Genomic DNA, 13,529 nt, shown 5'->3' with positions numbered 1-13,529 from the left:
TAGTTACTCCTCACTAGGGTATTGAAGATTTCTCTGCACACCCCTCCTAAAACTGTTCTGCCCCTCAACTGTTGACAAAGGATTTGTTAGATTTATAAGCCAGTTTAGACTATCCTAAAACCTACCAAGTTCAGCAAAAGTATGCATCAACACAATAAACTGCTAAATACTAAACTGAAAACAGACACGAGACCCTGAATAGTACTCTATAGCCACTTTAAGGTGTATAGCAGCCGGTTCTATGTACAAACAAAAATTGAAGGGTCAATGAAGTAGTCACAGGATATGGTTAAGAACTTGCATTGTTTTATCATATTGATTACTCAATACCATGACAATTAATTTCATAATGTTGTAAATTGTTGTTGATGTTGTGCTGGGGCTTGTAATTGATCGGGATGATATTCTGCCAGCTCTACCTTCAGACCAGAGATGATCTCCCCAAGAAACCATTGAATTTATCTGGACAATAAGATGCTGGACTCTTTGCTCAGTATATGCTTGTAATGAAAGACTCTCAACTGAATTTTATTTGTAATACTGCAACAAGGTGGAGGAATCCACCATGGGGGGAGGATAGGGGGAGGGGTTGGGGGAATCACAGGACCTATTAAACTGTGTCACATAATGCAACGTAATAAATAAATAAATAAATAAACCTTTAAAAAACTAAAATCTGACTCAATCTCACTTTCATTGTTTTGCACGATTTTGTGACTTATGCTTTGTGCATTTTGCAGTGGTGTTGGCAAGGTAATTTTTGACAAGCTTTAATTAATGTATTTATCTGAACTAATGATAAAAAATGTGGCTATCTCTGATACCAAAAAACAGGGGGATATTGGAACTGAAGAGAGTCTGACAATGGTTGTCAATGGATGATAGAGAATGCCCTGGGAAGTGTCTAGACCAAAGCTACTGACCTCAGACAAAGGTGAAAAACTGGAAATCAGAAAGACTCTAGGGACAGAAAGATTTTGAGGCTAACATTATTTTAACTGAGACACCCTCAGTAAGGATTGTGCCTCGGTTAACCATATTGACTGATGACTCCTAAAGTGGAGTAGTCCTTCGCTAGTTCTAAAACCTACAGCTGCTTTGGGAGAGGGTCTTTGGCAATGATACACTTTCTGGTCTTCTACTCTGTGTCAGACTCAGCATTATCTTCACCTACTCTCTCCTCAAGCTCCTCTAGGACTGGCAACATCCTGGAACAACCCCAGAATCCCTATCTCCTGGGAGCTCAGAGCAACTGCTAGAGACAATTATACACATAATCGTAGTGGTAAGCCGTGTGTCAACAGGAGGGAGAGAACACAGCTCCTTCTAGGCACCCTAGAGACTTTTACTCAGGTTACTTAAAACCCTCACCCCACCGTGGATGTGGAGTGCCTGAACACAGGGAATGGGGAGATTCAGAGCTGTGAGTGTGCTTTCCAAGAATCCAAGAGTCTCCTAAGAGACACATATGTGCATGTACATACACTCACACATATGTATCTGCAGAAGTTGTGGATTAGATGCCCATGTTCTCACTTTCAGGTAAGTGATTTAAGGGGAAGGTGTGGCCAGTTCTCAAGACCCCATAACCTGCCTAATCATTTGTCAGGAGATTCTCATTCTCTCAGATCCCACATCTGTTGAAAATGTATGTTCTTTAAATTACATGCAGATTTCTATTACAAGCCTTGAAGCAACCTTACTTTAAATGAACAATTTTGCTGATATGCTTCATCTTGTGGTTTATGAGGGAATATACAAGGGTACTTCAAAACGTTCATGGAAAAAGATGCATTCATATTGATACACATTTTTTCTTAAATCCATGCATAGTTTTTTCATAATATGCATTTCCGTAAACTTTGAAAGCCCTTTTTGTTTTATTTTGTTGATTTTCTTGAATTTATGCCCATTTTTCTTTCACATCCTTCAAGTTATGGTCTTCAGATACGCTGTTACAAATACAATTATTATTGCTAATATTATTAAAATACATTATGAATATTGCAGTATAATACTATAATACTTATACTACTATTTAATGTAGTATGTAATTTATAAAATTTAGCATTGAGATTCAGAATTATTTTTACATATGTTATATTCTAATCTTTTTACTACCATGAAAAGAACAGGTTTCATATAATTCAAAGAGCATAAGAAAACTTCTCTCCTTCCCTCCTCTCTCCCTCACTTTCTTATCCCTTTCTTTTCCGTTTGAGATAACATAATTCCAACTTACTTGTAATAGCAGGGTTAATATTCCACTAAATATAGCATTCAACAAGCAAAAAGTAGAATCTCCATTTTCATTTTAATGATCACTCATGTTGCCTCCTTGTTGCTTTCCTCAGGTACATTATCCGGGCACGTCCATGAATTCTTGTAATGCCACGCAGGGCCACCCACCTTTCTTCATTCTCCAAGGCATTCCTGGGATGGAGGACAAACACAGGTGGATATCTATCCCCTTCTCCTCCATGTACTTCGTCACAGTGCTTGGGAACTGCACCATCCTCTTCACCATCTCTACAGAGCGCTCGCTTCACAAGCCCATGTTCCTGCTCCTCTACCTGCTGGCCCTCACGGATCTGGGCATGTCCACCACCACCATCCCCAAGGTGCTGTGCATCTTCTGGTTTGGACAGAGTAAGATCAGCTATGAAGGCTGCCTGACCCAGCTTTTCTTCATCCACTCCATCTCTGCCATGCAGTCATCTATTCTGATGACCATGGCCTTGGATCGTTATGTGGCCATCTGTGAGCCCCTGCGTTACGCCACTATCCTCTCCAATAGTCGTATTGGCCTCATCGGCATAGTGAGTTTGCTGAGAGCCATCCTCTTTATTCTCCCCATGCCCATTCTCCTCCAGAAGATGCCCTTTCGTGCCAATCATGTCATTCCTACCACCTACTGTGAGCACATGGCTGTGGTGAAGATGGTATGTGTAGACACCACTATCAACCGGATATATGGTTTGGTGGTGGCTTTGTTGGTGGTTGGGCTAGACATCTCAGCTATTGCCTCATCTTATGTGCTAATCATCCGGGCTATACTACATCTGTCTTCTAAGGAAGCCCACCTCAAAGCAGTCAACACCTGCACCACACACATCTGTGTCATGCTTGTGTCTTACACTCCCTCACTTTTCTCTTTTCTCACTCATCGTTTTGGTCGAGGCATCCCACCCCATATCCACACCATTCTAGGTAACCTTTACTTCCTTGTACCTCCAATGCTCAACCCTATTATTTATGGAGTGAAAACCAAGGAGTTTCGGGACAAAGTGATCAAATATGGTTGCTGGAAGAAGGAGCCTGTCACCATTGCCCATGGTTAGAAATGTGTTAGATACTTCAGCAGTTTCGAGTTTGAGGAAGAGATATTAAGTGGATATAATTGCTGAAAAAATTGGAGTAGTATTAGAAATGTCACTATGGACAGATAAGCTACCAGAATGTTTGTCTATGGACCTAACCGTGGAGACAAAGGGCAATGTTTTGTTCTCAGTAATTCCAAAGAAAGACAGTACTTCCTGTGAAATGAAAATAATGAAACTCGCTATCTAAACCTGACAGAATGGTTGGACAAATTATATAAGACAGTTTTAACAACCTCACACTGTAACTTTGTAAACTGAATTGGAATGGTTCAGGTGAGAGCAGGCAAACAGCTTGCCCACCGTCAATGAATGTTAGATTCTCTCCCAAGGAGAAGTGAATGTGTGTGGTTGTGTAAGCTTCAAAAGAAAAGGGAAAAATGAGAAACTCCAAGGATAAACGAAGTTCATGCTTGGAAAATATCTTAGAATGAACTCCTGTGTTTGTCTCAACTGATTTCAGCATCTGAAAAAAATGTCTCACGCAAACATAGCTAGGAGAATGTTTTGTTAAGGCTCATCATTATAAAACACATTTTTATTTTTGTGCCAGAACTCTTTGGTCATGGAACTGTGAAAGACCATTTCCCTGGAATACCAGGATGGGGCTGCAAATAAGTACTTTGGGTGGGATATATAGTGCATATCCTGTAAGTCACCACAAACAGACATGTAAGTGAAAGTCCTGGATAAAGTGCTATGATTAATAACATGATTAATAATAATCAATAGCTTGCTGTGAAAGATCTCGCAGCAATTATTCCACTGATCTTTTTACAAAAACAAATCTCAGAAACAGAATTTTTTTTCTTCATATGATTCAAATGAGATTGAGGTGCAAAGGTAAAGTCTAAATATTTTCAAATATTAGCTTTCTGGTCAGTTTCATTGTATTTTTTTCCTCTGGTGAGTTTGCTAAATAAAAATTGAAAGTGTTTGGGCTGAAATCATGGTAAAGGATTTATTTAAAACTGAGCACAAAATATATCCACAGAGATGTGCTGTGAAAGCTGATTATGGAAAACTCAGGGAACTGGAGAAAATCAGGGAAGGAAAACTCAACTTGCTATTCCCTTCCTTGTGTGGGCTTTTGTCTCTCTTTTATTTATAGCTGGTCTTGAACAGATGGCTAGCCTAGCAGTTACGATGCTTGCCTCCCACGTGGTGCCAGATGTCAATGCCTGGCTCCAGCTTCTGACTCCAGGTTCTCATCACTGTAGTCTCTGGAACACAGCTGTAATGGCTCAAAAAATCAGCTTCCACCACCCACGAGGGATACTTGGATCAAGTTCTTGGCTCTGGGTCTCACCTTGGCCAAACTATTTATCTCCCTCTCTCCTTCTTTCTGCATCTCAGATTAAAAACTTAAATTGGATACTATACATTGGATGTTTCTGCTGCAAAATGAGTTGATATCTCTTGGAAATATGACATGACACTGATATTACCTGACTTATCTTTGTATCGATAGAATTATTCTTAGGCAAAAATGGCTTTATATCTCTTGGCCAAGTTTACCTCACTTGGTTTTTGTTTGCTCAGTATTTAAAAGTTGAATTAATGCACTATATATGTCTTCATCATTGCCTATTTTTTATGATCTATAATTATGCTTTACTGAACTCTTGTGATCATATAACTTAAAATTCTGATTGCATAGCTTGTCTAACTCAGTGCTTCTAATGAGCTGGCAAGAGCACCATTACCAAATACAAATGTGCTGCTATTCCCCAATTTTATGTTTTCACACATCTGTTTATAGACAATCCTAAATTATAACTTAGTCTAGATATTAAGAATTCAAAAGTCAAGTTTAGTTTTTTCACTCATTCTGGTCATGCTGACTCTGAAAGCTGCTGGTCTTAAAGATCATCTATCAAATAAAAGAATGTTAAATATTCTTTATTTGATAAACATAAATCACACTAAAATATCTTTCAATAAGGCAGCTGTTTAGATATAGGAAAGTCTTAGGGTGACATAGTTAAGAGCAAAAATATGAAGTAAAGATTTCTATCCTGCACTCCTGATTTTAGCAGATAAAGAGTACAAATAGGAACACAAGTGAATCTTGCTTGGTTCTGAGTTAGTGAAGAGGTTTTCCAAGTAATTAAATATGAATCCACTCTCCTACCAGGTTTCACCATTTTTATGAAAAGTTACACATTATTAGTAAAGTCCAATGATATCTTTAGAAAAGAATAGCAGCAAGAGTGTTTACTGCACTGGAATTACTACCCAAACTTCAATACACCCAGTTATATTTATTTAAGCACACAATGGATGTAAATTCTGGTATTGAGAAATAAATGGTCATGCACATACACAAGAGGTGAGATACTCCTCTTTTACCATAAATAAGGCAGTGGCCAACTATTTCTCCTTAGCCAATTTTTTTTGACATCAGCTATCAAGTCTGCCCTTCCCATTCTTCTCACTGCAGTGAAAGTAATTTTTGTTCTAGAGATGGATTTCTTGGGATTCTCCAAGTACTCCATAAGCGTGTTCTCTCCCAGGTGGCTTCTTCATTCTCATTGGCACCATATGAAAGAATCCACCCACTTGCCCTGTCTTGTACCCACACAGACCGTGATTATTTGATCCAGTCTTGTGTTTGCTTCCTTTCCCACAGCGTGATTCTGGGCACATCTCTGAACAAAACTCGTTTTCCCTGTGTCAACATCACCCCTTTTTAACTTACTGCTTCGTCAGCTGTGCTCCACAGACCCACACAAAAAAGCTGGATATCCTGCTCTCTAAGCCATATTTAGAGAATTTCAGCTTTGGCATGGGTCAAAGATCTAAATAAAAATATCCTGAATAATGATATAAACAATTACATGAGTACTTATACAAATAAATAACATCCACTAAGTTATCTTATTGGCATTATCTCTAATGAGAGAGACTAAGACATAGTGGCAAAGGCATTTCCAGCAAGCGAGAATCTAAGCCCCTCGAGTCCCAAGAGCAAATCTAACCCCAATCTAACTTGCATATCAGTGGCATATTTGGAAACATGATCATTAGAGTAGCAATGCAGAACAGGAGGAAGGAGAGAAAGCAAAGAAGAGTTTCTGTCCACTACTAATGCAGGCTTCAGTCAGGACCGCCTGCAGAGACATGCAAAAATACATTTCTCAACCATCTTCCTCAGGGATAAAAGAATTTTATCAGCTGTAAGATGCGTGACATATGCTAACTCCTTTTTACTTCTGGGTTATATGTTTGTGAAAGCAGAGTTGGTTGCTAGGGGGTGTCCCATACCATGGAAATAAGGAAGTCCTATGACAACAAATTCCAGTAATAGGTATAATCTGAGCTTAGGTTGGAACTAATCAGAGCAGTAGAGTCTTAACAAGAGGTAAGGCCCAGAGATATGGCATGTAAAGATGGAGTAACATAACAATCTATACAGTGCCAAGACTTTCTTTGGAATTACTGGAGCACTCAAACTTGCAGCCCAACACCTTGACCCCAAGGTGTCCAAATCTTCAAAATAAGTTATCTTTATTATGGAATTGAATTTATCTTAGCAATTATAGGTAATTCAGGTTACCTTAAAACAGGTTATTGAAAAGGATTAAAGAGAGTCTTAGAAAGGAAAGAGCTTCTGTAAAGGTGCACACTTTTCCTTAGTTTTTGCTTCTGAGTCTTATTTTTTCATAGAAAGCTAAGAAATACATTAATATCATTGACTTTTTGCTATTCATTAATTGAGTGTTGTTAAAGGGATATGTGTACTTATAAAAGTGATTAAATCTATAAGATTTATAATGGGCTTTAAGATTCTTTTTTCCTATTCCCACACTACTGTATTTTATAATTCTATGGAATGAGCTATACATTTGACTATTCATAAAATATGAGCAAGACAGAGAATGGAAACTAAACAGTTGAAAATTAGCACAGTGGCTAATATCAGAAGAATGAGGACCACAATTAAGTTGGCAATGTTAGGGAAAAATTGTTTCATCAGAGTGTAAGTGATTTCAGTAAACACTATAAATCTCAAAACCAGTCTTATCTCATGGAAGTCCTTTGCAGACACTAAAATGTGTTTCTAGTATATAATCAGAGAAAATGTGAGCAATAGTTGACAAATAACAAATATGAAGATTTTAGTTTATACTTTCTCCTATTGTATTTCAGATGTTTGCATTTTATCTACATATTATAATATTGAAAAAGCTAATAGTTTATTTTTATGTGTTTTAAAATCATTACTTTTTAAATAATATAAAGCATCACAACTGTTTTTCCTACTTTAACATAATGAAACATCATATCTTGTTTAGGCAACTTGAAATTTTGAAACATAGTATTGGGCAGCTAACTACTTAATTCTAGGTACAGCTTGGAGACCACTGTAAATCTGCTGATAGAATATTTCAAATTTAGGGCCCGGCAGCTTGGCCTAGCGGCTAAAGTCCTCGCCTTGAACGCACTGGGATCCCATATGGGTGCCCGTTCTAATCCCGGCAGCTCCACTTCCCATCCAGCTCCCTGCTTGTGGCCTGGGAAAGCAGTCGAGGACAGTCCAAAGCCTTGGGACTCTGCACCCGTGTGGGAGACCTGGAAGAGGTTCCTGGTTCCTGGCTTCGGATCGGCGCGTACCGGCCCATATAGGCTCACTTGGGGAGTGACTCATCGGACGGAAGATCTTCCTCTCTGTCTCTCCTCCTCTCTGTATATCTGACTATAATAAAGTAAATACATCTTTAAAAAAACCCAGTAATTTTAAAAAAAAGAATATTTCAAATTTAAGTGAATCACTAAGCATGAGCTTAATACAAAAAGATTCTCAACCTAAGATTGGGGTTTTGCATGTCTTTGATACAACATAAGACAAAGTAACCGCCAACAATTTCTCTGAGCAAACATGAGCTATAGCTTAAAATTACCACAAATGCAAAAACACTACTCTGAACTTTTTTGTTCATCCATTTTTCATTCAAGAATATTTCTTAGTTACTATTTTATATTAGCACTAACTGATCTATTTTATTATTGCCACAGCATTAGAGAATTTCTTATTTTGTTTGTCAGCATTTACTTCATCACCCATCACTATGACAGCGATTGTATCACTGCAAAGCCAAAAACATTTGTCATCTGAAATTTCACAAACCAAACTTTCTGATTCATGTGCTATACACATAAAGAGTTTAGGTGTGGTCTTATTACTCATACCTTGCTTTCCTCGTATCCTCCTAGTATTCTATAATGGCATGTAAATGTGGTACACAGATTTCCTACTATCTGGAGGCTAACTGATAGAAGAATCTAACTCCTAAAATTTGAAATCTGCAGCAGAGAATATGTTTATCTCATCTATAGGAGAGAATTGCTTTCCTTTCAATAAAGACTCTGTGTGTGTTACTGCATCTTAGTGGAGATAATATGCATAAAAATAAGCGCTATGGCAACTACAATCCATTCCCCCAAGAAATTGGAAGAAAGCACCCCACGAGTACATAGTTCCCAGCATTCAAAACATTTGCTGCATAAAGGTTAGTCTTGGGCCCGGCGGCGTAGCCTATTGGCTAAGGTCCTCGTCTTGAACGCGCCGGGATCCCATATGGGCGCCGGTTCTAATCCCGGCAGCTCCACTTCCCATCCAGCTCCCTGCTTGTGGCCTGGGAAAGCAGTCGAGGACGGCCCAGAGCACTGGGACCCTGCACCCGCGTGGAAGACCTGGAAGAGGTTCCTGGTTCCCGGCTTCGGATTGGCGCGCACCGGCCGTTGCGGCTCACTTGGGGAGTGACTCATCGGACAGAAGATCTTCCTCTCTGTCTCTCCTACTCTCTGTATATCTGACTTTGTAATAAAATAAATAAATCTTAAAAAATGAAAAAAAGGTTAGTCTGTATGACAAAACTAACGGTAGATCATCTATGCGATTAGGTCACACACAGCTTTGTACCTTCTGTCTCTCTTGGATTTCTGACTGCTTGGAAATTCATATTCCACATAATTGAGGAAATAATAACAGATTTATGGAGACATTTATATGGCAAAAATTGGAAACTTAAAGTAAAAACTTGTGGATGTATCTTTTTTAAAAGTGTGTTTATTTATTTAAAATAGTTACTGAGAAAGAAACAGGAAAAGGTCTTTCATCTGCTGGCCTGTTTCCCAGCTAGCTCAACAGTCAGAACTGAGCCAGGCCAAAGCCAGGAACCAGGAGCTTCTTCCTGCTCTCTTGCGTAAGTGGCAGGGACCCAAGCACCAGGGCCATTTTCTATTGCTTTTGCAGACCATTAGTAGGGAGCTGGATTGGAAGTGGAGCCACTAGGACATTACTCAGTGCCACATGGGATGCTGGTGTTACAGGTAATGAATTTACCCACCATGCTACAACATAGCATGTATCTTTAGAAAAGTAAACATTTCATCTCCACTCAAACCTTTGAACAACTGTAGCCTATGCTTATATTTTCACTCAAACATCCTGAAAAAAATCCGATTTAGAACTTACCTGAGGAAATGTCTTCCAGATTTTACTATCAAACAAAAACAAACAGGCTTTTGCCAGCATAAGTGGGCTCATAGCAGCCTGGGGGTTCAGGCTTGCAGGGAGCCAAGGGGATGGCATTGGTGTGGGTGTACAGGTATTTGAGGAGGGCTCACATCCAGGCAGGTGGAGTGAGCCTGGAGATTATACACATGCCTCATCCTGAGTGGAGGTGAGGAGGTGGGGAGAGCCATAGGTTAGCATGCTGGCATGGTGTGCTAGTGGACTGGGCTTGGGGAACTTTGGATTGGAAAACTTTGAACGGACTTGGATCTTGGATGGGTAGAGGGGTAGGGGCACAGAACAGTTTGGGTCCCTAATGGGCAGGCAGAACTCCAGCCACCACACCACAACACCAGAAGACTGGGCTTGGGAAGACTAGGCCATAAAACCCATATATTCCTGGGTGCAGGGCCTATGGATTGCTCAGGGAAGCAAGCATGGGGATGTGTGGGTGGGGCCACTGAGGGAGAATGCTGCAGGTGAGAAATGACTTCTGAAGGATTTCCACCAACAAGGCCACTGTACTCGCAGGTTTAAAAAAATTAAAAGCTAAAAAAAAAAAAAAGACTTTAATGGACTTTTCTATAAAAATTATGTACAATGACCAATAAAGACATGAAAGATATCAATACCATTGTTATCAGGGATGTACAAATTAATGTCGCCATGAAATAACAAAAAAACAAACAGAAAACTAATAGTATGAGATGTATGAGATAGCAACTGCTGGTTGTCTTGATTGCTTTGCTTGAAATTTGTTTTTCAGCAATAGGGAAGCCAGCGACAAACATTTTCACAACTTCGTAAAATTAGCTAGGCTCTGTTAGGCTTGTGAAATTATGGAGGAAGCATTAGATGTACATAGTACATCTGAATTCAGCAAATGAGCAGCATCAAAGGACGAAAGTGACTGCATGAGCAGAAGTCCAGACCCCTGCGTTACTCACTGGAGCACCACCAGTGTCCTGGAGTTTACAGAGAAAAAAGTAAAAATGACAGTTGATACTCTTAGTACTTGTGTGTATGTAAAATGAATGGCAGTTTGTTGTTGATTTTGTTTTGTGGCTTTTCATTTAAGGGGATGTATAGTAACTGTGTAATGGAGACTGTCATATCCAAATGTGAAGATATAATGCAGTATGTATCTCTACTTCCAGACAAAGATGGACTCCCAATGAAAATGTTAACTGTATCTTGACAATAAGATGCTGGACTTTCTGCCTTTTCCATGCCTACAATGATGGACTTATGACTGTTTATGAAGAACTGTACTATTATAATAATATAAGGGAAAATAATAGGGAGGGAAATGGGGCTTGGGGGAGGGAGTAAGGGAAATCCCAGGGCCTATGGAACTGTATCATAAAGTGATAATAATAATAATAAAAATGAAAAAAATATGGATGGCAGTTGCATCAAAACCACATTCAGACATGGTGCTTAAAGATAGCTAAGGAAAATACAACGAACAGTGCAAAAGTCATCTGGTGAAATGATAAAAGTCAAAGCAATGGCCAATGACTGGGATTATGGAAGTAAAGGGACAGGAAGTTTCTTTATATGTATGGCTCCTGGCTTTGACCTAGCTCAGTTGTGATCATGTGGAGAGCTGAACCAAAGGGTGGAATCTCTCTCTCTCTCTCTCTTTCTCTTCCTCTCTCTCTCTCTCTCTTTCTCTTTCTCTCTCTCTCTCTTCCTTTTTTCTTTCCTGTCTCTCCCCACTCTCTGTAACTCCAACTTTCAAACAAGTAAAAAAATGTTTTTAAAGATACAGTGATACTTGAGAAACTGAAACAAATATAAACTCTACACTAGAAAAGGAAGTTAATCTTGAATTATACAAAACGTGATTTTGTACACAGTTAACGAACATGAATACAGATATGATGGTAATCAGGGAATCCATGCCAACATTGTCTCTGCTAAGGATCATACAAAGCAGTATGTTACAATTCTCTTTTCCACTACACAGTTCAGTGAAACTGCAACCAATTTGATCATCTTATAAGCTCAGAAAAAGAAGGAAAAGAAAAGCATGTCTCCATTTTATGTTCTTTTAACAGCTCATCTGGAGAAACAACTACTTCTTGGATGGATTGGCAAAGATGTTGTCAGTTGTATAACTGCTCATTCACTCACAGGCTTCTTGCTAGGTCTCACAGATTATGGAGTTCCTCTGCACATGTATTTGGCCACTTTGTCACGGATTTCCTTCGTCTTTATACCATAGATGATGGGGTTGAGCAGTGAAGGAAGGAGAAGGTAAAGATTGGCAAGGAGAATATGAGCATGAGGTGGGATATGGCGACCAATGCGGTGAGTGATCGAGGACAGGAGTGCAGGCACGTAAGTGACAAGGATGACAAAAAAGTGGGCTGAGCAGGTGTGGAGAGCTTTATGGGTGGCATTTCGAGAGCTGAGACGCAACACAGACTGCAGAATGAGGGTGTAAGAGAGGCCAATGAGTAGTAGGTCAAGTCCCACTACAAGCAAAATCACAAAGAGCCCGTAGATCCGATTGGGTCTGGTGTGGTCACAGGCCATTTTCACCACAGCCATGTGATCACAGTAGGTGTGAGAAATGGCTGTGCGACAAAAAGTCAACCTTTGAAGCAGCAGAGGCATTGGCAGGATGAGAAGCACACCTTTGGCTAGAGCTAACAATCCCAGGCGTCCAATGAGGGCATGGCTTAGAATTGTGTTATAGCGTAAGGGTTCACATACAGCCACAAAGCGGTCAAAGGCCATTGCCACGAGAAGAGATGAGCGCACCACAGATGCTCCATGGATGAAAAACATCTGGGTGAAACAGGAACCAGCATCAATGTCTTGGTCATTAAACCAGAAGAGGCAGAGGAGCTTGGGCACCAGACAGAGAGTCGATACGAGATCAGCCACCATCAGTAGAGCCAGCAGCAGATACATTGGTGTCTGAAGTGTGGGCTCTGTGGCCACCAGGAAGAGGATAGTGCCATTGCCAATGAGAATAACCAAAAACATGGAGGCAAAAGGAATGGAGAGCCACATGTGCTGTGACTCTAAGCCAGGTATACCCATCAGAGTGAAGGTTGTGAAGCTGGAGTGATTGAGGATTAGCATGGCAGAACTATTGGTGGTTGTTAAAGTTTACACCTGTCAATGAGACATGGGCGTTGGATTGTTTCTACTAATTTGTGTTCCAATGACTTGTTGAGATGAATCCTAAAGAGAGAAAAAGACAGACTATCTCTTTAGTTTCCTTAGAAGTCACTCTCCAATTTCTGGTCAATCTCTAAGCACCTTTCCATATGAGCGATGCTGTAGTGGACCTTTATTCTTTATTCAGTAATTTCATACTTCAAAACATTTTCCTGCAGTTATGAGTAAAGTAACAGAGAACTTTTTAAAAAATCTTTGATGAAAGTATGGAAGACCAGATGAAAACATACTTTTCTCATTGTGAAGCCTCCAATACTTACAAAGAGCAGACATGATTTATTCCCTCTTGTTCCAGGAATACTTAGTTGTTTGGCAAACTTTCCTTAGAGTACTTTCAGTTTTCTATGCTGTCTCATTTTTTGAAGATCCACTCTATCATCATCATCATCATCATCATCATCATTTTATGATACAGTTGCACAAACCTTGGG

The 13,529-nt window shown here is 39.7% G+C and overlaps 2 protein-coding genes and 1 pseudogene across 2 annotated transcripts; 1 reads left to right on the top strand and 2 right to left on the bottom strand.

The window, feature by feature from the left end:
• Positions 1–2,317: 2,317 nt before the first annotated feature.
• On the top strand, positions 2,318–3,341 carry LOC101525205 (olfactory receptor 52E4-like). The gene is given in 2 exon segments (XM_012928313.3): positions 2,318–2,362; positions 2,364–3,341. Coding segments are annotated over 2 exon segments (1,023 nt in total).
• A 2,387-nt stretch (positions 3,342–5,728) lies between these two features.
• Positions 5,729–9,933, bottom strand: LOC131479992 (cytochrome c-like; annotated as a pseudogene).
• A 2,130-nt stretch (positions 9,934–12,063) lies between these two features.
• LOC101525683 (olfactory receptor 52P1-like) lies at positions 12,064–12,999 on the bottom strand. Its single transcript, XM_004590098.2, has one exon. The coding sequence runs from the start codon at positions 12,997–12,999 to the stop codon at positions 12,064–12,066; it is 936 nt and encodes a 311-aa protein (XP_004590155.2).
• Between the last annotated feature and the right edge of the window lie 530 nt (positions 13,000–13,529).

Source organism: Ochotona princeps, chromosome 4, assembly GCF_030435755.1.
Source record: "Ochotona princeps isolate mOchPri1 chromosome 4, mOchPri1.hap1, whole genome shotgun sequence".
NCBI lineage: Eukaryota > Metazoa > Chordata > Mammalia > Lagomorpha > Ochotonidae > Ochotona > Ochotona princeps.
This window is presented reverse-complemented; position numbering and strand designations above follow the sequence as displayed.

Coding starts and splice junctions, on each gene's coding strand:
- LOC101525683 (XM_004590098.2), bottom strand. CDS start 12,999: ATGCTAATCCTCAATCACTCCAGCTTCACAACCTTCACTCTGATGGGT.